This window comes from Erinaceus europaeus, chromosome 3 (assembly GCF_950295315.1).
Source record: "Erinaceus europaeus chromosome 3, mEriEur2.1, whole genome shotgun sequence".
Lineage (NCBI taxonomy): Eukaryota > Metazoa > Chordata > Mammalia > Eulipotyphla > Erinaceidae > Erinaceus > Erinaceus europaeus.
In genome coordinates this window covers 69878510-69902896 of record NC_080164.1, presented here as the reverse complement: position 1 = coordinate 69902896, position 24387 = coordinate 69878510, and the positions used below count along the sequence as shown (strand labels likewise).

Genomic DNA, 24387 nt, shown 5'->3' with positions numbered 1-24387 from the left:
CATAGATAAAACTGAATTTCTGTAGATCAATGATTTGACCCCACCATATGTATGTACCCCACTGATATTTTGAATCCATAATGAATCTTACTTTTTGGGTTTTTTTTATTATTTATTTAAGAAAGGATAAATTAACAAAACCATAGGGTAGGAGGGGTACAACTCCACACAATTCCCACCACCAAATCTCCATATCCCACCCCCTCCCCTGATAGCTTTCCCATTCTCTATCCCTCTAGGAGCATGGACCCAGGGTCATTGTGGGTTGCAGAAGGTGGAAGGTCTGGCTTCTGTAATTGCTTCCCCACTGAACATGGCCGTTGACTGGTCAGTCCATACTCCCAGTCTGCCTCTCTCTTGAATCTTACTTTTTTAAATAATCCACAAAACTCAAACTGATAATGGTAAAATTACTTATATTATCAATTTCACCAATTTGATTTTGCATATTAGCATCATATATGATAAATTTATCATTGACTTATCATTGATAGAAAAAAAGAATGCCTGAAAATGCACAATAATGTAATCATCAAGAAGCCAGAAAGAAAATAGAAATAAATGCATAAAGAGGCTCAACAGATATTACAAAGTGTCACCCTGTGGAAAGGGGACAATACTGTACATCACACTTCTGGTAAGTGGTCAATATACAAAGCATAAAACAACACATAATAAATAGTCAAATAAACAAACAAAACCCCAAGGTTAAGTTAGGCAAAGGACTTGGTCACTAATCATAGTGGTAATGCAAATCAAAGTCACACTGATAATATATATATGTATATATATACATATATATGTTTTTTTTTTTTTTGCTTCACTGCTCATGAAGAGACACCCCTGCAGGTGGGGAGCCCAGGACTCAAACCGGGATCCTTACTGTGGTCCGTGTGCTTTGTGCCATATACGCTTAACCCACTGTGCTACTGCCTGGCCCCTAAGTCACACTGATATATTGAAATTTACTAGAATTTTCTAATTATCATCAAAGAAAAGAGAGCTAAGAAATGGCAGGGAGGATGCTGACTAAAAGGTATGCTCATTCACTGTGGTGGTGGTGGGGGGGTGCTGACCAAATATAAAACCTGGTGTTGCTGTGTAGTAACACTTGGTAGTTATAGGGTCTACTAGAAATGTTCCACCCAGCATCCTGTCTTTGGAGGACCTGCAGTATAAGAGCCCTTTTGCTGCTCATGCTCAGCAGAGCAGTCACTTTCTTGGCCTGCATATTTGTGGTCATGTTTTTTGTTTTGTTTTGTTTTGTTAATACTTAACTCCTGCAGCCACCGCCAGTTGTTGACTAGCTTTCTTTTCTGTCACAAAAATGAATCCTTGTGACTAGTTCAGCACCTGGGTCCCCAGAGAATGTTCCCTTGAGGTTAGGGATTAAGAGCTTCAGTCTCTACATGTCCCTAAACCCTCCTGCACAGCTGTCAAGATAGCACTGGCAGGAGGCAAACACTGAATCTGAAGCCCCGTGTTGTCTGTCCCTCTTAGCTTTTTTTTTTTTTTTTTTTTTTTGCCTTCAGGGTTATTGCTGGAGCTCGGTGCCTGCAGCACAAATCCACTGCTCCTAGAGGTTATTTTTTTCCCTTTTATTGCTCCTGTTGTTTATTGTTATTATTATTGTTGTTGTCATTGATGCCACTGTTGGATAGGAGAGAGAGAAATAGAGAAAGGATGGGGTGACAGAGAGAGGGAGAGAAAGACACCTGCAGACCTGCTTCACCGCTTGTGAAGTGACCCCCCCTGCAGGTGGGGAGCTGGGGGCTCAAACCAGGATCCTTAAGCCGGTCCTTGAGCTTTGCGCCATGTGTGCTTAACCTGCTGTGCTACCGCCCAGCACCCCCCTCTTAGCTTTTCTACTCACTAGCCAGAGGTTTGCACTTGCCTTTAGTCTAGATTTCTTCCAGAAATCCCAGCTGTGATCTGATGAGGTTTCACGTGTTCTTGTTGTGTTTTCTGGTTGTTAGGTGAGGCATGAGGTGGCTGCTCTATCATGATCACACCTCTGGAAGTTCATAAAAATGTATTTTGAACAAATATTGTAATATAGCATGCAATATTCATAGTAAACACAGAAGGAGAACATTTTGTTTGATTATTCTTGTCTTAAGTAGGATGATGAAACAAACTAACAAGGTCTAAAATTGAAGAGTAAGGTTGGCATGACTTAGTGTTCACGTTCATTTCTTTTTTTTTTTTTTTTTACCAGAGCACTGATCAGCTCTGGTGATGTGGGGGATAGAACCTGGGACTTCGGAGCCTCAGGCATGAAAGTCTCTTTGCATAACCATCTACCCCTACCCGATGTTAATTTCTTTAGATTTTCATTTTTAATACATTTTTGCTGGTGTGCTCACAAGAAATGTACCACCTGATATTTACAGGTCATGCTATCCTTAGTGAACTTTGCTATTACAGTAACTGACCACCTTGAGATGTGTACTGAACCTTTAAACTGCAAGTTCCCTGATTTAGCAATTAGGTTTGTGCATTCTTGTCAGGATAAAGGACACTACTATCCCTTATAGCAGCTCAGACTGTCATAAACCATTATATAGTAGGTGGATTAACCTATAGGAATTTATTTCTCACAGTTCTGGAGCTTAGATCAAGATCACTATGCCAGCAAGTTTGGCTTTCTAGCTATATGAGAGCACGGAGTGGGAAGGAGAGGAGTAGAGTTTTATAAGCATCTTCTTATAAGGATACTAATCCCATCAAGTGAGTTTCAGATTATGATGTCTTGTGAAAATTACTTATTAAAGACATTTCCTAAATGCTATTTAGGGCAGAGCAGGAGGCTAGTGCTTTGATATGTGTATTCACAAAACATTTAGTAAAAAATAGCTCATAAAGTGAGGAGCATACAATACTGTCATGCTGAACATCCTTCATGAAAAGCTTGAAACTTGAAAATTTCTGGATGTAGCAAGACAGATCTGCTGTGAGGCTATAAAGGAAGGGATGGGCCAAGTGGCTCCTTCCTGTTAATGCAGACCATAGGAAATAATACCAGGACATAATGACTGGAAGGGCTTGGAGGCAGATAGTTGAAGTATAAAGGCAGCCATAAATCTTGTGCTAATAGACACAAATTCTCTTGTTCCGTCATTTCTGACTATGATCTTGCACAATTTGCTGAATTTCTTCCTACCTTACATCCATAGGAAAATGGGTATAGTAGTAATATTTACCTTACAGAATTATTGGAATGACTGAAAATATTCTGGAGTTATGTCAAGTACAGACATTAAAGTGAGTAGTCAATATTAACTTTTGTCATGTTAACAACTGTAATTAATTAATGATAGCATTAGAGAGAGATGAAACCATCTGGACTAACTGAAATTCCTTCAATAGATAATTCTGCCTAACTCTCCATTTATAATATTAACAGAATTAACAATATAAATTGAATTACTCTTCTACCTGTAAAGCAGGATAGGGGAAAAAAAAACCCTCTAATTCTTGGGTGAGAAATAGTGGATCTCCGACAAGAGACACAATTTTCCTTACAAATTATAAGTGGCAGACTTATATACACTATTTTAAAGGCTCAAGACAATGAGACAGAGGCTTAACTCTTTTCTCTGTGGCACGTGAACTTAGGTGATGACTAGTAGTGCCTCTTCCTAGGAAAGAAAAAACTAGGCTGTGGCACCAAATTGGGGTTTCCATTTTGAACCTGGACAATGGAGAGACTTGGCCCTTCAACGTCAAAAGATGGTCGGTCACCAGACCAATTCCTGCTCATCACCCAAGCCACAGCTACTGGCATATTCCTTCTGAGCTGTTGTGGTTCTTCAAACCAGCTTTGACCACCTCTTTACACCACGGTACCTGAGGAATCTCCAGTGTTGTAGCAACTCTCCCTCTCTATCTGAATGAAGAAGCTGTCATGGGAACAGTGAAATATGCATGAGGTCACAGCTCCTCAAACTAACAACAACCAAATCTGTGCCTCTCTCCTTATCTAGAATACCTATGTGAATGTTATTCCTCATAATGCCACCTATTATTTTATATTATTATATTACTTCTTTTAGTCCTTTTTACTCTTTGCTTGTCATTTTTGATGTTTCCCTTCATCCTCCAGCTAACTTACCATATTTTTACTTTTTTTCTTCTGTTAAGCCTCCTCTTTGTAGTTTTCTTTTCCAGCTACTGCATTCTGTCCTATGATTTCCTTTAGAACTTTTCTCATACTTTCTCTGGCATGGTTGAAGTTTTCTTCTGATCTTATTTCAGTGAGCATCCTTAGGAATATTAAAGTCTTTAGGAAATTTACATGTACATGTGGCGTTTGGGTGTTTTTCGTTTTTATTTATTATTCATCAGTGTGGGTGATTTTCTCTGTCTTATCATTCATTATGTTTGGTGCTCAGTGAAGACTTGGTCTGGAAGGTCTCTGCTAGAGCAAGTCTGAGTGATGATCAGGGCTGTTCAAGGTTAAGAATGCCTAGGAATGAATAAGCAGCAGTGGGCAAGAGTTCCAGTCTAAAAGGAGCCTGGGTTCTCAGTTCCAGGTGGTGACAGAGCACACAGAGAGGGTTGGCAGGATGTAGGTGGGTAGGTTGTAAACCATTAAGGGAAACAGCATGCAGAGTGGTCTTCTTGCTAGCTTTTAAAGTCAGAGGGCATGGGTGTGTGTGTGGGGGGGGTGAAGGGTGCTTTCTTACTATAAGAGTTTCACTTGCTTACTAGCATCAGATGTGGATTGGTGAAGAACAGGCCTGTTACTGACAGCACACAACTAGTTTAGTTTCTTTTGGCTAGTCTGGTTGAGCTCTCTTATTGGAATTTCCCCTCAGAGTCTACCATGATGTACACTGAATATAGTTCCCATCAGTGCTATTCTCAGCAAGGTTGCAGAGGTCATCTGGAAGATGATTGTCCAGGTTCTCTACTTGCTCCATAGGCTGGCTTCTTGTCTCCTTTTAGCAGTAAAATTATACAAAGATTGGCATGCCAAGGGTTTGGTACAACCTGTTCCCCGGTTCACCAGAGCAAAGTTCCATATTTTAGGCATCTTTCTGATTGTAGCCTCTTGTTCCTCCTTGGATTATTTATTGGCAAGGGCATTTCTCTGTATCCCAACCAACAGATTACTATTCTTTTGTCCCTTATTGCAGTTTATACTTCTAGGTTGATTAAGGTATTTTTCTGTGCATGTTTTGGTGCAGCTTTGCTCTGAATGCAAGAACAGGTAAACAGATTCTCATCTTGAATCCTGCTTATCATTTGGTACTTGTAAACTGTTAGACTGAGGGGTAGAGCAAGGGTTTGCTGAGGTAGTTTGGAGGAGGCCATCTTTGCCTCCCTCTGCTGGACTACACAAAGTATTTATTTCCTAGAGTGTCTGTATCTGTAGGTTTTGCAGTTACCTTCCAAGATGGCAATCCTTGATCACCATGCTCTGGACTTACTCAATATGGGATGACACAATGATGCCTTGAGTCTGTAAACAGAGCCTGAAGTAGTCAGAACTTTTGAGTTACCTCCAGTTGCAGATGAAGAGTAATATTCAGATCTTGGATTCTAAGAGTAAGGAAGGTAAGAACAAAGGTAGTTTTGGAAACTTACCCAACAGGGGGATTTCAGGCAACATCTTTACAGAAAGTACAGAATAAGAGCAAATGGAATAGAATAAACTGAATTGGTGGAGCATTATAGGGAGAAATAAAGGAATAAAGCAAATAATGAAAGTTGAGTTGATACTGGCAGTAATTCATAAATAGTATGAATTCTCCAAACTTAATTTACACCATGGGATAAAAATAAAAAATAAAAAAATTCAACAAACAAACTTCTTATTTGAAAGAATAATAGCTGAAGATTTCCCTAAAACTGAGGAAAACATATATCATTGCTGGCAGGGGATACTTAAGTGATTAAACTTTAATTTATGAGACAAAAATTTTAAATTAAAAACATTAAAGCTTTAAATTCATACACATTATTCACAGTTATACCTCAAATAGTAAAGAGAAAACAAATTAACTTCATAGGTATGAAATGATTGTCATTAACACCTTGCTAAAGTTTCATAGAAAAACTGTTCAAGCATTACATTCTTTGCATGTAAGCTACGGGTGAAAGGGCTATCACATTAACTGCCTGCATCAGTATCACTGTCAGCAACATTTGAGTCTTGCTTTCCCTTCTACAGTTCTGTCACCAGCAGCCATCCCAACAGGCCTATACTTCTCATCACTGTCCCCAGGAGTCAGGGACCATGTGTATGAGCAGTTTCCCCTGTAATTGTAGCATAAGTCAGGTTTGGCACATGTTTTATTTTATTTTACTTTCACATTTACAGGAAGCTATTTGAGAAAGGGAAGGTAATGACTGCCTGGCGAAGGCAGGCTCTTGGGCACTGTGCAGATCTGGGCACTTGGGACTTTTCATGGGAAAGCTGTCCCATATCTTAATGGCCCTCATTGGTGATTGGCATCTGAAATAGTAGCTGTGGCTTGTTCCTCAATCCCTGGAAGATGTTACTGGAGGTTGCCTCAGCCCAGGATTTTATTGCTGGTGAACTTATCAGTCTTATAGCCATTTATTCCAGGATGATTGCATTATCAGAAATGGATCTAGTGATGAATAATTGGCTGAGATGAAAGAAGTTGAAATATGTAGAACACATTGAATCTGAAATGCTGGCATGTAGTCCCTGTTTGTCTTCAGCTTCAGAAGAAGGCCGTGGAACAGGAAGGCAGAAAAAACCCTGGTATCTATCCAGATGTGACAAAGACCAAGGTGGGCAATAATCAGGATGGACTCAATCAACTACAGGACTCAACCAGCTCTGCTTTCCCCCATACCATATTCTTTTAACCCCTCCTCCACCATATTCCTTAAGTGGAAAGAATATAAAATGCCTTCAATTCCCCAGATTACATCTCCTTTTTCCAAAATCGTATTTTAGCTGAATGAGAATACCACTTGGTAGGCAGAGAGTCAGAAATAGGACTAGCAGTATATGAGTGTGTATTCTGAAAACATGAACCACTGAAAAGTGTCCTTGGGTCATCCCTGAATTTCACATCAAAACAGTCATGGAAGGAATGGTTTGCCTCTGTGATTATAGCAGCGCCAAGATGAAAGTTGGAAGTGTTATTACTCAGATATGCTCCTGCATTATCCCATGACTTTTGCAGGCCATTGACTTCACCATCTCTCTCACAAGTGCTGTGTCCTATGCCTACAGTCCACTGATGACAGCCAGGGCCATCCCAACATCCATAGGAGATGTATGTGTGTTTGCCTCTTTGAAACTGAGATAAATGATTCACAATGTCATATAATTATTCTGATCAGTCTGTCAGACTGCTTATGTTTAGTCTTTTCTCCTTATAAGGTGGGCAAAGGTCTTCTATCATTGGTAGGGGCAAGGATCCTCACTGTAGCTGATGTCCAAAATACATTGTGATGGTCAGAGTCCAGCTTCAATGGTCGAAGCATGCACAGGTCATGGGACAGTGCAAAAAGTCTTCAGAAGGAGTGTGATGTACTGTTATTTCTGTACTCAGATCCACCTGTTCAGCCTCCAGTCTAGCAAAGATTTTTCTAATCCACAGTCCTACACATTAATTTAGCAAAAAGTCTGGTCTCTGATAACCAAAGAGCTTAAAGTCCCCTTCAAAACGTGCATAGAGTCGACGGATGTCTCGTTTATTGATGCCCAGAAAGTAGTGTTTTACCTTGGTTTTATTATAGACTGTAATACCTGGGGGGATGATCGGGTATGACACTAGGTGGTCTATACCAGCTTCTTTTAAGATGTAAGGGGCATCATCCTCCAGGGTTTCATGGTGCCCAATAACACTGTACTTTATCTCACAGGGTGCACACAGTTCTACATATGTCACCCAGTGGATGATGTGGTCCCCAAACTGAAGGTCCAGCCATCTGCGGTTTGGATCACCCAGATAGCGCACAAAATCTTCAAACTGAATGCCCCTGGTCTCTGTCCGGTTCCTCCTATATTTCCTGATGATTCCAGGGGCGATTTCATGCCTATACCAAGGTTCAAAGCGTGGATTGTGAACAAACTTATCCTTAAAGGCAGAGATCAGTCTTTCAAAAGGATCTCTTACAATAAAAAACTTGAAGTATGTTTTCAGGCTGGGGGGGGGGAAACAAAAACAAAGAAGAGGTTAACCTGATGTTGTTGGTATTAACAATTGTGAGGCTGGGAAGAATAGCATCTAGAGCAGCAGCCTGTAGCAGTTCAAGAATTCATTTCCTAACTCCTCACTCAGGCTGAGCCCTATGATGGGTGCACTACATGCAGCTCTTATTTAAATCCATTCAACGGCCTTTGAAAGGTGATCCTGTCACAAACCATTTTACTGGTAAGGAAATGGAGGCTTGGAAACCATAACTGTCCAAGGATCACAAACCTAAGAAGTCACTGAAAGACAACTACTTAATCTCTGTTTTGTTTTACTTGGATATTTCAAAACTCCAAGAACCTTAAAATTTTTGCTTATGAACATTATAAGTGTAGGAACTCTGAATGAGTTAGCAGAAGCTGAAGTCAGAGAAAATTGTTTTAGGAAAATAGCTTTTAAAATTCAATTCAACATTTTTAGGGGAAGGAAAAAATAAAAGGGTGGAGTCATAAGAGAAACGGGAGGAGGGAGGGAGAGAGACAGACAGACAGAGAGAGAGTGAGATAGCAAAGCTTGAGGCAGCAGCTGACAGGAAAGCACCTCAATGAGCGGCCAGGAGTGGTGCCTATGTGAAGGGCCTGTAGTTAATAATGATGATGACGAAACAAGATGGCACTGTGGTAATAGTGTGTGCTTCCTCCAAGTCGGAGGCTGTTCTCAGCGTTCTGTCTTAACTCATTTATCACAGAAAAGCCCCAAGAGCGAAGTGCTTAAAGAGTTAACAGGCCAGTCTTGCACCAGCAAAATAGCTCATTTGGATAGTGTGCTGCTTTGTCATGTGTGTGAATTTGAGCACTGAGAGAACCTTCAGTACCATGATTTCTTTCAAGCCCTCTACCTATCTCCCTCTCTATAAGAAGGAAGGGAAGGGAAGGGAAGGGAAGGGAAGGGAAGGGAAGGGAAGGGAAGGGAAGGGAAGGGAAGGGAAGGGAAGGGAAGGGAAGAAAAGGAAGGGAAGAAAAGGAAGGGAAGAAAAGGAAGGGAAGAAAAGGAAGGGAAGAAAAGGAAGGGAAGAAAAGGAAGGGAAGAAAGGGAAGGGAGGGGGAGGGGTATGGGGGGAGGGGAGGGGGAGGGGCATGGGGGGAGGGGAGGGGTGGGGAGGGAAGGGAAGGGAAGGCAGGCAAGAAGCCAATCTTTATTGAGAAGGATTTATGAGCTGGCATTCAATATGTACATTCTAAGGTTTTGTAAAATTTGTGAGAACTGAATAACCAGGGCAATGAAAGGCAAGAAGCTGATTTTGACATTCAGTTGGTGCCTTGGCATTTATTTGATGCTTATGTGTTTTATCCAAGGAAACTGTTTGCAGAGCCTTGTCACAGTTAATAAAGAGATCTTTTCAACTGACTAGTTAAGTAAATTTTAAAATGCCAGTCTCTACCCTTGTAAAGTCTGTTTCTCCTAGGCCACACAATCACCCCCAGGGGCCAGAAACCAAAGAAGAGGTATAACACTATGGGAAAAGATGAAAAGTGTAATTTCCTGCAGCCTAATCCCTTTTCTTATGAAATACAGGCCATAACGGTAGGACAGATAGCATAATGGTTATGCAGAAAGACTCTCATGCCTGAGGCTCTAAGGTCTCAGGTTCAATCCTCCACACTACCATAGCCAGAGGTGAAATACAGGCCATACTCAGTAAAGATCTTCTGAAACTTAATCAAACTCAAGCAAACCAAAAATTAATCATTCCTATTAAGAAAATTAAGTAACCTTCATTCTAATGAGTTGTGTGAGGCTAAAGAATAGTGAAAACATTCTGAAATTTTCATAAAATTTGTGAATTTAAATGTACTGAATGCTGGGAATATATTCAATCGCTTCTCACAATGCAAACTGACAGACTCCAACTTAAGACTGCTTCAAAGCAGTCTAGATCTGAGCCTAGTCTAGATCTGAGCCTAACTGAGCCTAGATTTTATTACAGTGCCCTTTCCCTCTGAGGAACCTGCTCCTACCGCTTCTGAATTTCTGCATCGCTGAAGGAAGAGAGTCGAGGGAGGCCATTCTTCTCATGGTCATGGACCACATTTTCAGGGATTTCTTCAACGGAAGAGAAAGCTCCTGGCAAGTAAAGAAAGGAGAAAGCCATATCAGCCACCTCAGTGCTACCACAAAAGAAACATGCTTCATCTCTTAACTTGGAATCCATGTTCTCTATGAGGTACTCCCAAAGGCCAAGTTAGGTCTTTAAATCTCATCTGCTTCTGTTAGCAGGAAGAGAGTGTAAAGCAAAGTTCCTGGCAATCCACAGAACAACTACAAGAAACAGGCAGGTGGGGGGGGGGAATAGAAGTGCAGGCAACATCAACCTGGCAATGCACCAATGCTGACTAAATCTGACATTTTCAAAGACAACTGTGGGTCTGGGCAGTGACATACTCACTACAGTGCACACATTCCTATGCACAAGGACCTGGGTTTGAACTTGTGGTCCTCACTTACAGGAGGGAAGTTTCACGAGTGGTGAAGCAATACTGCAGGTCTTTTTCCTCTTGCTCTCTCTCACTTCTCTGTCAATTTCCCTGTCTGTCTGTCTGTCTGTCTATCTATCTATCTATCTATCTATCTATCTACCTATCTATCTGTACACACACACACATATAAGGGGTAATCACTGCAGCCTAAAGCCAACAATACTATTTTGTTCTCACAAGCTAGGCAAGCATTCTGGCACCACTTCCCTAGGCTTACTGTGCTCCCTCGGTAACCTTACCGCAACCCCAGGCTGGCAAGAGGCAAAGGCACTTGGTGCTAGAAAAACCTCGTTCATCTTGGGGGAGCAACGTGACAGAATTAGAGATGGAGCAGAAGAGGGCAAAGAGTATTTCAGGAGAAGGCAGGGCTATATGGAACCTGGGGATCCATCACAGGGATGGTGAATTGAGCAGGGCTTTTACTCTTTTCTCTTCTTTAGTGAAAGGAAATAAAGTATCATCAACTGAGAAGGCTGCAGCTAAGACATTACAAATCTTTCCATCCATCTTTGTGCTAAATATTACTATATTAAACTCAAAGTCTGGTAGAGACTGTCTCTTTTTGGGTCATCTAAACTGTGGAGACAGCCGTATCTGTTATACTCATTCCTATCTTGAACACGGTAGCACTAACGGTGACTGCTGCAGAGGACTGTAAAGTGAGCAGGATGAACATGGGGTCTCATAGAGAAAACAGAAGAACCAGCTCTGTGGATTTGGTCAGACCACCCTGAATGAGGGAATCAACTACATTCAACTGGATCTGTTCCTTCTGAAGCTGGATTTAATGGAATAAATTTTGGTTAGCTAGAATTTAAATAAACAAACATGATGTCTGAAGAGTAGTGAGTAATCAAATTATGTAGTCTATGAGGTCACTTTTCAGTGACTTATTCTCAAATAAACATCAGATTACCTAAAATAAACTGATCCTTTCAATATGGATGCTCTGTCTACCCATGTGACTTCATCTAAGCTTGAAGAACCCTACGTCCACCTGACAGTTTCCTCTCAGCACTGGGTATGGATGCTTCTCACTACAGAGAGGTCAGCTCTGAAGGCAGATTCCTGGTGGTTCAATGAGTGCAGAGTTCTGAGGTTTTTTTAAATTTGTTATTGCATAGAGACAGAGAGAAATTTAGAGGGGCGGGGAGGTAGAGAGGGAAAGAGACAGAGACACCTGCAGCCCTGCTTCACCACTCATGAAGCTTTCCCCCTGCAGGTGGGGACCAGGGGCTTGAATTTGCGTCCTTGTGCACTGTAATGTGTGTACTTAAATCAGGTGAGCCACCACCTGGCCCCCACAGAATTCTGATTTAACTGGTCACTGCTCGTGACTACTAAGAAACAACACAATGAATATGAAGGAAAAGAACAGGATCAACATGGGTGGGTGGGTCTCCTGAGATAGGGATTCCCCCATGCAGAGCTAGCCTGACCTTAGCTGAACACCTTTGGAAACAATCAGTATCCACCTGAACCTCACCAATTTTCAAAGCAAATACTAACAGGAAAAACAACAGAGAACTGATAGATGGCTCATCAGCCATTCTTAGCCTGCTCTGTGTCCTCATCTGTCTTCCCTGTCCAGATTCACAGAGATGTCCACTGACCAACATCTTGGGGGGAGTTACACATACCATTTAACACAATCAGCACTTTCTTCCACTGGGTGTTGCCCACTTTGGGAGTCTGACAAAAAAGAATCTTGTGCTTGTCACAGACAAATATTCGGTCCAGGACAAACTTGGAGACTGCAGTGTGAGAGAGATTCTTTAGGGTTTCATCCCTGCAGACATTTCTGATAAGTTCCAGGCGCTCTAAATAGACAAGAGGTTGAACAAGCTGGCTGTCTGAAAGCATTTTCCCAGTTGGCTGTAAATAATGAGACAAAAACAGACATAAGAATTTCATTAGTAGAACACAAGAGAGAGTCCTGACAGGCATCACTCAGGAGGTCCTGCTGCTCCCTGTCCTAATGCCTGACATTAACATAGAAAGCAGAACCATAGGGCTGCTCTCACAGAGACAGCAGTGCTCTAGAGTTCTGACTCACAGTCAGGGGCTTTGGATTCAGGTCTCAAGAATTTGCTAGACCACAGTTCAGAGAAACACCAGCTAACTCTGGTTTCCTTCTGACCTTGCAAATAGCCTCAATTCCCCTAGCAAGGTTCATTCTCAAAAGATCAGCATTTCAACCCAATCAACTTTTACATAATACCCATGATGTGTGCAGCACAGAGAAGAACATGAAACAAGTGGTACTAGTGTATCCCTCAACTATAAATTAAAAAGATAAGCAGAAGTAATAAAAGTAGCCACTTGAAGCACAATTGATGGTAAGTGGAAACTAGGTGATGAAAGCAAAGAGAGAGACAGGAGGCTAGTTGCCCAGAGGACCCACTAAGCCAGAGAGAAGACAATACTGGCAAGAAGAGAAAGAGGCAGCCCTGCTCCTCAGAGGACAGTGCCCTCTATCTTACTTGCCCACCTTTAGTTCCTCGGAAAAACGCTTCTCCTCAGGCAGTTTCTCTTCATCTGGCATGGCCGTCATGAACAGAAAATCCTGTCTGGCGCTGTACACTAGAGACAGAGAGATTAGAATGTCTTCTGTGGGGCAGCAGGTGCAAAGATCAATGTGGCAAAATGAAGACATGAGAAACAGGCCCACTCAAGTATACCATGTGATATTTGACAAAATATAAAAGAGACTTGCTGGAGGAGAATCCTCAACAAATGCTTGAGGAAAGAAAGAAAGAAAGAAAGAAAGAAAGAAAGAAAGAAAGAAAGAAAGAAAGAAAGGAGGGAGGGAGGGAGGGAAGGAAGGAAGGAAAAGAGGAAAGGAAGGAAGGGAGAGGAAGAGAGAGGGAGGGAGAGAGAGAGAGAAGGGAAGGAAAGAAGGAAAGGAAGGAAGGAAGAGAGGGGGGGATAGGGAGAGGGAGAGAGAAAGAGAGAAAGAAAGAGAGAGAGACTGACTCTCCAGGAAAGTCTTGACCTGTGGCATTACTAGAAAGAAGTCACTTAAAAAAAAATGAAGAAAGCCTGTCCTTCCTGTTTCTGGGGAAGACTCTGCCATCCTATCTGCCTCCTCAATTGACCATTGTGACATGAACTTTCTGAGGCTACTTTTTTTTTCCTTTTGTTGCCCTTGTTGTTTTATTGTTGTTGTAGTTATTATTGTTGTTGTTGTTACTGATGTCGTCATTGTTGGATAGGAGAGAGAAATGGAGAGAGATGGGGAAGACAGAGAGGGAGAGAGGAAGGTAGACACCTGCAGACCTGCTTCACTGCCTGTGGGGAGCCGGGGCGGGATCCTTACACGGGCCCTTGCACTTTGCACCTTGTGCGCTTAACCCGCTGTGCTACCACCTGACTCCCTAAGGGCACTTCTGACAACACAGTGCTTTGATTCTGTGACTGAGGTCATCTGTGTTAGTGCCCAGTAACAATATCACACCAAGATTTGGATAAGCTAAGACCCTTTCCATGAGGAAGACTACCTACCGTCAGGGTCTTTGAAGGTCAATGTGATGAATTTGCTAGCCACCATAAACATGAAAATCACCCAGAAGCATGCGGCCAGCAGAAGCCACTGGTGGTGCATGTTGTCAAACATCAATCTTTCAGTGGTTCCTGCTGGAAAACACAAGTGAAAGGCTCCTGTTGCTTACACATTAATTAATTAAAATATGGGGACAAGAGAAAGCACAGGTGATTTCAGTTCATAGGATCAATACAATTTTTTTATTCTAAAAAAATACAATAAATATTTGAATCACTATTTAACTGCACATCTTATTTTCAATTAGTGATATTGTTGATCTGATCATTTGTTAACAACTTTCCTAGGTGAAAACAGCCCATTTCTATCTGGTTTTGAAATGCATTATAAGATTTTACTTTTGCAGACTGTCCCTTGACTCTTTTTTGTTTTTCCTTGCCAGAATAATATCAAAGCATATCCCTGGGCCTCCATGCATTTGAATCCCAGCAGCATGTAGGAGCGTTACCACACTGGAGGAAGCTCTGGGGCTGTGGACTCTCTTCCTTGTTTTTTTTTTCTTGTTTTTTTTTTGCCTCCAGGGTTATCACTGGGGTTCAGTGCCTGCACTATGAACCCACTGTTCCTGAAGGCCATTTTTTTCCATTTTGTTGTCCTTGTTTTTTTTTTAATATTTATTTCCTTTTGTTGCCCTTGTTTTATTGTTGTAGTTGTTGATGTCATCGTTGTTAGTACAGAGAGAAATAGAGAGAGGAGGGGGAAGACAGAGAGGGGGAGAGAAAGATACCTGCAGACCTGCTTCACCGCTTGTGAAGCGACCCCCCTGCAGGTGGGGAGCCACCGGCTCCAACCAGGATCCTTCCGCCAGTTCTTGAGCTTTTTGCCATCTATGCTTAACCCACTGTGCTACAGCCGGACTCCCTTCCTTCTGCTTTCTTTATTTGAGTAAGAAGGTAGCCTGGAGTAGTGAAATAGTGCATATGTGAGGACCTGGCACTGCAAAAACAATGCCCCCTGCCAAACAAATGAACAACACAACAATAAAATGTTCTTGATCTCCAGCAACAGCCAGGCCTGGAAGCAAGTGGGCAGAAGGAGGTTCTAGTCTTTGTTGCAGGCAAATTCCCAGAGGGAAGTGGTAATCACATCTAGAGACTTGCATAAAATTACAGAAATGAATGTCAAGCCTCTCCACCTCCATTCACTTCCTACATGGACCTCTAAAGAGCCTTGGAAGTGGGTGTTTCATGCCATCACTGCCCACAAATGACAAGGTCTCTAGCTGTTATAGCGAACAAGGCAATTCAGTTAATTCTTGGAGAAAAAGATAAGAGAGGTGTATTTCACCTTTAACATTGCGCTTCTTCAGACCAAACCATACCACCTAAAGAGAACAAGCTCATTACAAGGAGGCATGAGCTGGATAAGAAGTCAGGGGTGGAATGATTACCTAAGAATAAGCAGAGCTCCGGTTCAAGAACCACTGGGAGCTAGGAGCAAGCCAGGGACCTTGGGAAACTAAAGGCCTAGAGCCCTAGAGCCCTAGAGCTGGAGTTTTCAGGGCACCATGGAGAAAGATAAGTCAAAGCAGGTGTGGTTCAACAACCTTTTAGAATTATAACAGAAGTCTGGTTTTCCTCCTGTAAGCAATGGGAGAGTTTGACATGAGTACAGGGGTAATAGTATCTGGATTTTAGGCATTATGACCAAAGATAAAAAACACAACAGTTCATAGGCTATTCCCCAGTTTGAAGTTCATTTTCATAGGGAGAGCATAGAGTATTCTCATCTGGCACAAGCAAACCCAAGTAAGCACTTCACCACAATGCCATCTAGGTATCTAAAATAACAGAAGAAACACCTCTGAGATACACATTATTTGCTAGGCTGGGCTTTTCCTTCTTCATTTTTTTTTTTTGAGGGTGAACAGAAGATTTTTTTTATTATTATTTATAAAAAGGAAAAGGAAACATTGACTAAACCATAGGGTAAGAGGGGTACAACTCCACACAATTCCCAGAACTCCCTATCCCATCCCCTCCCTTGATAGCTTTCCTATTCTTTAACCCTCTGGGAGTACAGACCAAGGTCATTGTGGGATGCAGAAGGTGGAAGGTCTGGCTTCTGTAATTGCTTCCCTACTGAACATGGGTGTTGACAGGTCAATCCATACATACTCTAGGCTGGGCTTTTCTAGAGCAGTGTGTCCAACTAACTGCAGCATGATTCTCTTTCAGATTACATGCATCGTGAATCTCCAATATCCCCAACACAGTAAAGAGACCCCATCTCTGAAGTGGGTAGGAAGCAGACCAGATGACCAGATCTCTGGCTCTATTACTCATGCACCCCAGAGAAAGGGAACTGTGCCTGATGGTCAGATTTTAAAGTATACTTTCAAAATCTACACAAGCACTAAAGGAAACATTTTAAAATCTGGTAATGCACAAGGAACTGGTAATCCTGGGGGCAGGACCAGGGAGAAGGGAAAATTGGTGACAGAAGGCTAGAACAATGGGGAACATTCTATAGTTAACTGTGGTGTATTTTTTAACTAAAATGTACTGTCTAGTCAACCAAGTTATTAGTTTATAACCCCAGTAAAATACTGCATATCAGGGCTTGGCAGTAGAGCAGTGGGTTAAGCACACATGGCATGAAGTGCAAAGACCAGCGTAAGGATCCTGGTTCAAGCCCCCAGCTCCCCACCTGTAGGGGAGGTCGCTTCACAAACAGTGAAGCAGATCTTCAGGTGTCTTTCTCTCCCCCTCTTCCCCTTCTCTCTCAATTTATTTCTATCCTATGGAACAACAACAACAGCAATAACAACAACAATGATAAACAATCAGGGCAACAAAAGGGAAAAAACAGCCTTCAGGAGCAGTGGATTCATAGTGCAGGCACTGAGCCCCAGTGATAACCCTGGAGGCAAAAAAAAAAAATACTGCATATGAATTATATAGTCCTATTACAGTCTGATTTTTAAATTCATAGAAAGAGTTTCTCTCAATCTAACTTCCTTTTTTCTGTTATCATTTGCCATCTAAGAATGAATGACCACCTTCAGTTATCAAAATGAAAACCAGTCCTAACTGTCTAGTTAAACTATCTGATATATTCTCAGAAGAATGATACGAAATAGCAAACACCTATATGAAACTTAATGCCTACCAGGCAGTGCTCTTGACAAGTAATGACTCATCTAATCCCTAGCTTGAGAGCGTGCTGCGATTCCACTTAAAAAATGTTCATATGTACATTCTCCTACTTAGGAGTTCTAACGTTCCCCAAATCTTCATACAATCAAGAAATGAGGCGTTCTGAGTACCAAACAATGTACCTCATAACTAGTAAGCTTACGTTCCCCTTCCCATACCTTCTGAGGTCTGAGGCCCACATTTCCTTCCAGTTTTTTGCTTTGCTGAGGTTCCTGGTTTCTCTTGTCACTGTACAGGGAAATTAAAAAAGCAACAACCAATATTAAAAGCTATTAAGACCATTTGGAACATTTCCAGGAGCACTGTACCCTTTGGGGAATTAAAAACAATTGTAAGATCAGCTTCTTGAGCACAACTTGGTTTATATATGGGAAACAGTTAACCACTGTAACTATTCAACTATATTTTATACAACAGGTATGGTATAATATTTGGTGTAATAGGTAGATAATATTTGGATTTCTTTCCTTTTAAAAGATGTATTTGTAAACGAGAGGAAGAAAGAAAGAACCAGAGCATTACTTTAGCATATGTGACGGTGGCTACAGAGCTCAGGACCTCATATTTACAAGTCAGGTACTCTAACCACCATGCAACCTCCCAAATCACATATTTCGATTTCTAGGTAAATAAACAGAACTGTTTAAAAGACCTTTCCCTGTAACTTAGCATGAAAAATAAATGTTTTTGTAGCAGAAGTGATCAAATCCTACTATGCCTTAAGTACCGCGTGCTGACTGCCACTGGAGTTCCAGCCTACTATGCCTGTTATAAGATATAGCACTCCGTCATATAAAATGATTAAATCTTCCAATGCAAGATGTTTTCTGAATTTTGTGTTTCTCCTAGTTTTATCAACCTGAAAATTTTTAGTCAGATGTGAAATCATGAATGAATAATTGGAAACAACCCAGACTTGTGGGATTAGAGAGAACATAGATATAGTTAGCAAATAAACATACAACTTACTTAATACACAATATAGCCCAAGTTGCCTAGGATGCATGTTGTAATCTAGTTGTGTTTCCCTCTACTCCTAAAAAAAAGTCTCTAGTTTCTGCACTCTCCCAAGCCCTTTGTTCACTTCTCTCCTGTTTGCATTTCTGGCACTCCCACACCTTTTCTTCAAACACTTGAAATCTGATCTGAAAAAAATTACAAATTGTCCGAAATATTTACTGATTCTTTTCTCATTTTCATATGATTTTTTCATATGCATTCTGATTTTCATTCCAAGCAAGAAAAAAATTTTTTTTCTGGTAGGTGTTTGTTTGAGACTCTATTCTTCAGGGCCAAGAGCAAACAGATTTTTTTTTTCTTTCCATCTTGAAACTCTAACTGTTGTCTAAGATAGACTGTGTCCTAAATAGAATAGGAATAAGGGAGAAGACCGTTTCTCTCTTTGTTTTTTCTTTTTAATCCTGTCACTAGAAAGAGTGAATAAATAAGTGTTGGAAATGAGCTGGACAATATTTAAACTAAGCAACCTAATTTTAAAGCAGCCGAAAAGGATTTCTCACCCTGGCAGTTAAAACTGACGAATACCCAACATTCTATGGCCTGAAGCCCCAGACTTTGAGACTTTCAGACAGAAAAATAACAACCCTTATGACAGTCCTGCCACTGATACTGCCAGGGGCTTTGGTTAACTACACTACCTTAGGCAGACTTGGAAAACAAAACCAACAGCTTTTTGGAAAACCTGGCTAATCTTCTGCCACGTCCAACTATGACAGTCCTCTCAGGTTATCCAAATTGCAGGCTGAACCCAGGGTGAACAGGGTGGGCAGCTTATCTGTCAGGAAGGCTGTGTTTCAACTCCTGCTTGCACCCCACCCACTGGAGATGGGCTGGAGGGTGCACTTAGCAGAGGTTGCATATATTCTATCTTCCCTGTGCGTGCTCTTTCTCTCTTTCTTCCTCTCTCTCCCTCTCCCTCTCTCCCTCCCTCCCTCTCCCTCTCTCTCTCCCCTTCATTTATCCATGTTCTCTCTTTCTCTCTCTCTCCATGCTCCTTAAACCCAAGAGGTTCATTTTCTTTCTCACAAATGCAAATTCTGAGTTATGGATAAAAGACATAAATGACAGATCCTCCGGTACCCTGCACTGCATCCCTTAGTGAGGACGCCGCCTTATTGCATAATGAATGCGATAAAGGTCCCCAAGCCGCCCTAGCCAGGGGCGAGCAGCTCGCGGACAACAGCGTGTTCGCCCGTGTCTCCGTGCTCTGCGGGTGCAGCCAGGCTCTGCGTCCCAGGTGGGAGAAGCCCACTTTCCCCGTCCGCCCGCCCCCGAGCTCACCCTCCGTGCAGTGCGAGCCAGCTGGGTCCTACAGCCGCGCCAGCCCTGGACCACGCGCGCGGAGGCCGGCCCCGCCCCAGGGCTTGGCGCCGCGGCCCGCGGGCCCGGGATGTGGCGGCGGTGGCGCGCCGGAGCCGGAAGGAAGAGGCCGCGCGACTCCTTCTCCGGGAGGGGGGTAGCGAGGCCGCCACGCGCGGCGCGGGCCGACCCGCGCGCGTCCCCGCCGGGCGCGTCCCCGCCGGGCGAGGGGAGGGGCTGGGAGGCGCAGCCGCGACTCTTCCGTAGGTCGCGCGTGTCCGCGTAGCCTCCTCCCCTGGAAGATGAATTACTCCCCAGAAAAAGGCAGAGAGGTGGTCCATACCAAACTCCACCCAGAAAATAGGTGTGGTGTTTGAAAACGAAAAAACAAACGAAACTTTAAAAAAAGCGAAAACAACTAGAAGAAATCTGAAGGAAAGACAAAAATCACTTGCATTTTATATACCTTCCAGTCTATGGCAGCAACACTCTATTCTTTACAGAAACACACACTCTCTCTCTCTCCTCTCCCCTCTCCGCTGTCAGGAATGTAACAGTTGAAAAGGGGCAGAGCAGTCTCCATCCCTTTGGAGCTGTAATTTCTTAATCTCCAGAAGTGATTAGGCTTTAGGATTTTAAAGCCTAGTAGAGAAGTCAACCCCAACTGTTTTATTGCCTTGAAAGATGTAAACCATTTAGTTATGATCTAACCTGAATATTTGTTCACTATGATCTACGTTTAGCAACGCAGTGAAATAGATATGTACACACACTACACTTGTGCATGGATTTTCTTTCTTTCTTTCTTTCTTTCTTTCTTTCTTTCTTTCTTTCTCTCTTTTTTTTCAAGGTTTGTTGGTTGTATCAGAGCACTGCTCAGCTCCGGCGTATGATGGTGCCCTGGATTGAACCTGAGGCTTTGGAACCTTTGCATAACCACTATGCTTGCCTTTGCCAAGATTTTAAGGGACTAGGTTTTCTTTTTCTTTCACTCTTGGTTTTTCTCCTTGATAAGTTAACTATAATGCAAATAGAGCACATCTTTTCTGAATTTAATTTTTAACAGGATTACTAACACATTGTTTTAAGATGGCAAGACAGTTTGCTTAGTCTTTTAGTCTCTTTGAGATGTTTACTGAGCCTCTGACAAGAAATTATAATTGAGACATTTCCTTTCTTTCTGACGATTTGAATGGACATACACCCACACAGAAACATGCATACATATATGCATATCCACATAAGAAGTACAAGGAAATTTGGAACTTACATATAACATAGAGTCGCATGCAGGGCATAAAGGCCCAAGCTCTGGGAATTATACCTAGTGGGTTCACCAGTTATAGCATGCTACATATACTCTTCAAGTTCTTTTATATCTTTGTGCCCCTCTTCATTTATAAATTGGTGAGATTATTTAGGTATTATAAAGAGTAATGGAGATAATACATTTAAGGCATATATCACAGCTCTTTGACCAGTAGTAAATACTGCAATAATATTAACCACTTTCATTATTATTATATATTACCTATTGCATTCCTAGGATATTATTCAAAAATTAAGAGATTTTTTTTTTCTCCAGAGACTTAACACATTGACAGTTAAGGTAAATGAGTACTTTTAATTTTTTTTCAAAAAGTTAATTCCAAAAGTTGCCATCACTAACTTTCTCACTTTATTTTAATGTTTTTGCTTTGTTTTTTACCAGAGCAGTGCTATTTTGGTTTATGGTGGTGCTGAAAATTGAACCTGGGACCTGAAAGTCTTTTGTATGATCATTACACTATCTCCCAGCCTTTATTATATCAAATTATTTTAGCTCCTCTTTGTATTTAAATACATAATCTTCACAAAAATATTAGTATTTAATCTTTAATGAGGTTTATAACAGTTCTTAAAGTATGCTCTGTGAATCTCTGGAGGATCCCAAGGTACTTTTAAAACTTTTCACGACAATAGGCATTATTTGTCATCTTCGTTGTTTAGACATTTGCTTTGATAGTGCAAAAGATGGATAAAATTTATGGCACTTAGCATGAATCTAAGCAGTGTAACAAAACCAAATTCCAGTTGACCCTTAAACAACACAGTGGACTGTGGGCACAGATATCCTGTATATTTGAAAACCCCCAAATAACACTGCTTCCACCAAAATTTGATTACAGTTGTTCCTGGGTATCCACGGGGTTTGATTTCAGGACCTTCTTGCTGTAGACACTCACATCCATTATCCAAAGTTCTCTGTATCTGAGGGTTCAGCTTCCATGGATTTAAACCATCTAACACCTGCAATGGATTAAATCTGTGTAAGAGGACCCCACAGATACAGAGAGCTAACTGTATTTCTTGAGAAGTCTACATAAGTGGACTCCTGGAGTACTTTAAGACTGTGTTACTTGGGGCCTGGGCAGTAGCTCAGCGGGAAGCTGCGAAGCACAAGCTCCAGTACCAATAATCCCAGTTCAAACCCCGGCTCCCTACCTGCAGGGCGGTCACTTTACAAGTGGTGAAGCAAGTCTGCAGGTGTCTATCTTTCTCTCCCCTCTGTCTTCCCCTCCTCTTTCCATTTCTCTCTGCCCTACCCAACAACAACGACAGCAATAACAACAAGGGAAACAAAATGGCCTCCAAGAGCAGTGGATTCCACTGAGCATTGAGCCCCAGTGATAACCCTGGAGGCAAAAAAATAAATCTGTGTTACTCAAGGGTCAACTCTATTATGCTTCTTTTCAATAAGCACTTGCAATAAAAACAAACACATAAACAGCAAATGTCAGTGACAGTTTGCAAGTATATGTACTCCTGCTACATAATCAACTCTGATGGCTGTATGGAGACAAAGCTTATGGGAGACGGTTTAAAATTCATAACATCTGCTTTTTCTTTATAAACACCATTTTTACTTGAAAGAAGACTTGGAAAACTGTAGGTTCATAGACTTGGGAATTTGGCAGGTATTACTTTCAGAATAAATTAACTGAGCCTGTCCCTTCACATAAAACAACTGATAATATTTGTGAGTGGTGAAGCAGTGTTGTAGGTGTCTCTCTGTCTTTCCTCCTCTCTATCACTCCTTCTGTTTCCATTTCTGGCTGTCTCTATCCAATAAATAAAGATAATTAAAAAAAAATTTTTTTAAAGAAAGTTTTCTCTTTTTAAGCACACTGAGGTACTCAGAGAGTGGTGCACGAAGGCCCTGCATTTACCCGCGCCGCCTCCTTAACTTATTTACTATATGTATCTCGTCCATCTGGCTACTCCTGAGTTGCTTTAAAATTAATTGGGGGGAGTCGGGCTGTAGCGGAATGGGTTAAGCGCAGGTGGCGCAAAGCACAAGGACTGGCATAAGGCTCCCGGTTCGAACCCAGGATTCCCACCTGCAGGGGAGTCGCTTCACAAGCGGTGAAGCAGGTCTGCAGGTGTCTATCTTTCTCTCCTCCTCTCTGTCTTCCCCTCCTCTCTCCATTTCTCTCTGTCCTATCCAACAATGACAACAACAATAATAACTACAACAATAAAACAACAAGGGCAACAAAAGGGAATAAATAAATAAAATAAATATTAAAAAAAATAAATTGGGAACAGCAGACAATTTTCATAAGTTTTTCTATCATCATCTAGGAGCATAGGATCATGGGGTCCCCCAATTTATAACCAAAGCAGATAGATGTGGGTGATCTGGGAACTCAGTGTTTGTGACTAGCAACTGAAGTGGGAACCCTTTAATTCTAAGTAGTTAGCATTAGAAAAAAATGTAATTGTGAGACATTCTGTAAGGGTTTGGAGAATCAAAAAATGTTTGCAATATTGAAAAAACCCCAGGCTGGTGAATTTTCATGTCACAAAGTGTGAGAAGTTCATCAATAAGGTCTGGATAACACATTGTAGTAATCTTTTTAAAAATGTATTTATTTGTTGTTGTTGTTTTGAGAAAGAGAGAGGGAGACCAAGACCAGAGCACCGCTCAGCTCTGGTTTATGGTGCTGTGGGGATTAAGCCTGGGTATTTGGAGCTTCAGGCATGAAAGTCTTTTTGCATAACCATTATGCTATCTCCCCTGCCACATTGTACTAATCTTTAAAGAATCTTCACTTTCTGAGTTTGGGTCTTCTTCTAGCGTTTGCCCTTCTTCCGTAGCCAGTCAACAGTGTCAGGTTGAAAGCTGTCAGGAGCTGCTTGTTGCTGGCTTTGAAAGTGACTGGGATCCATGTGGATTCAGTCAGCTAGGAAGGATCGTCAGTTTCCCCAATGAATGGGTACTCACAGGATATAAAAGAGAAATACCAGGGACCACAACAAGGCAGGACTAGAATGACTTTAGGAACCCACCAAATCACCTGTGAGTGCAAATACTTGTGGCTCCTGGACAGAGAGGAGCCTAGGGAGAGATTAAGTGGCTGCTAACAGTCTGGCAGTTTACCAGTTGAGGCACCACCTCCAGTCTGTTTTACCAACAAAGACAGCTGAAGGGAGGGAAGGACTCCTCTAAGGCTCACCAAATGCAACTGTGAGTCTCCACTGCTACTGCCCTCAGAGGCTGGAGCAGCAGAGGGGAGGCCCTGTGCTCATACCTGGGAACAGAAAATTGACCAGGAAACTCAGGAGAAAACGCTTCCACATTGTCTGTCTCTCACCAGTGAAGCTAGCCCGGCAAAAGACAACAGTGAGATACCACTTCACTC

General features: G+C 41.9%; 1 protein-coding gene across 2 annotated transcripts; it reads right to left on the bottom strand.

The window, feature by feature from the left end:
* Positions 1–5881: 5881 nt before the first annotated feature.
* On the bottom strand, positions 5882–19998 carry CHST10 (carbohydrate sulfotransferase 10). 2 transcript variants are annotated; one of them, XM_060187451.1, is made up of 7 exons: positions 19685–19998; positions 17542–17611; positions 14168–14299; positions 13155–13246; positions 12304–12544; positions 10145–10250; positions 5882–8028 (listed from the first exon to the last, which is right to left on the bottom strand). In XM_060187451.1, exons 3-7 carry the CDS (start codon positions 14277–14279, stop codon positions 7599–7601), a joined length of 981 nt encoding a protein of 326 aa, XP_060043434.1. In that variant the 5' UTR covers positions 14280–14299; positions 17542–17611; positions 19685–19998; the 3' UTR covers positions 5882–7598. The 2 variants fall into 2 exon arrangements, with proteins under 2 accessions (XP_060043434.1, XP_060043433.1); XM_060187450.1 differs by having other exon boundaries at positions 5882–8136; positions 19685–19996.
* Positions 19999–24387: the final 4389 nt, after the last annotated feature.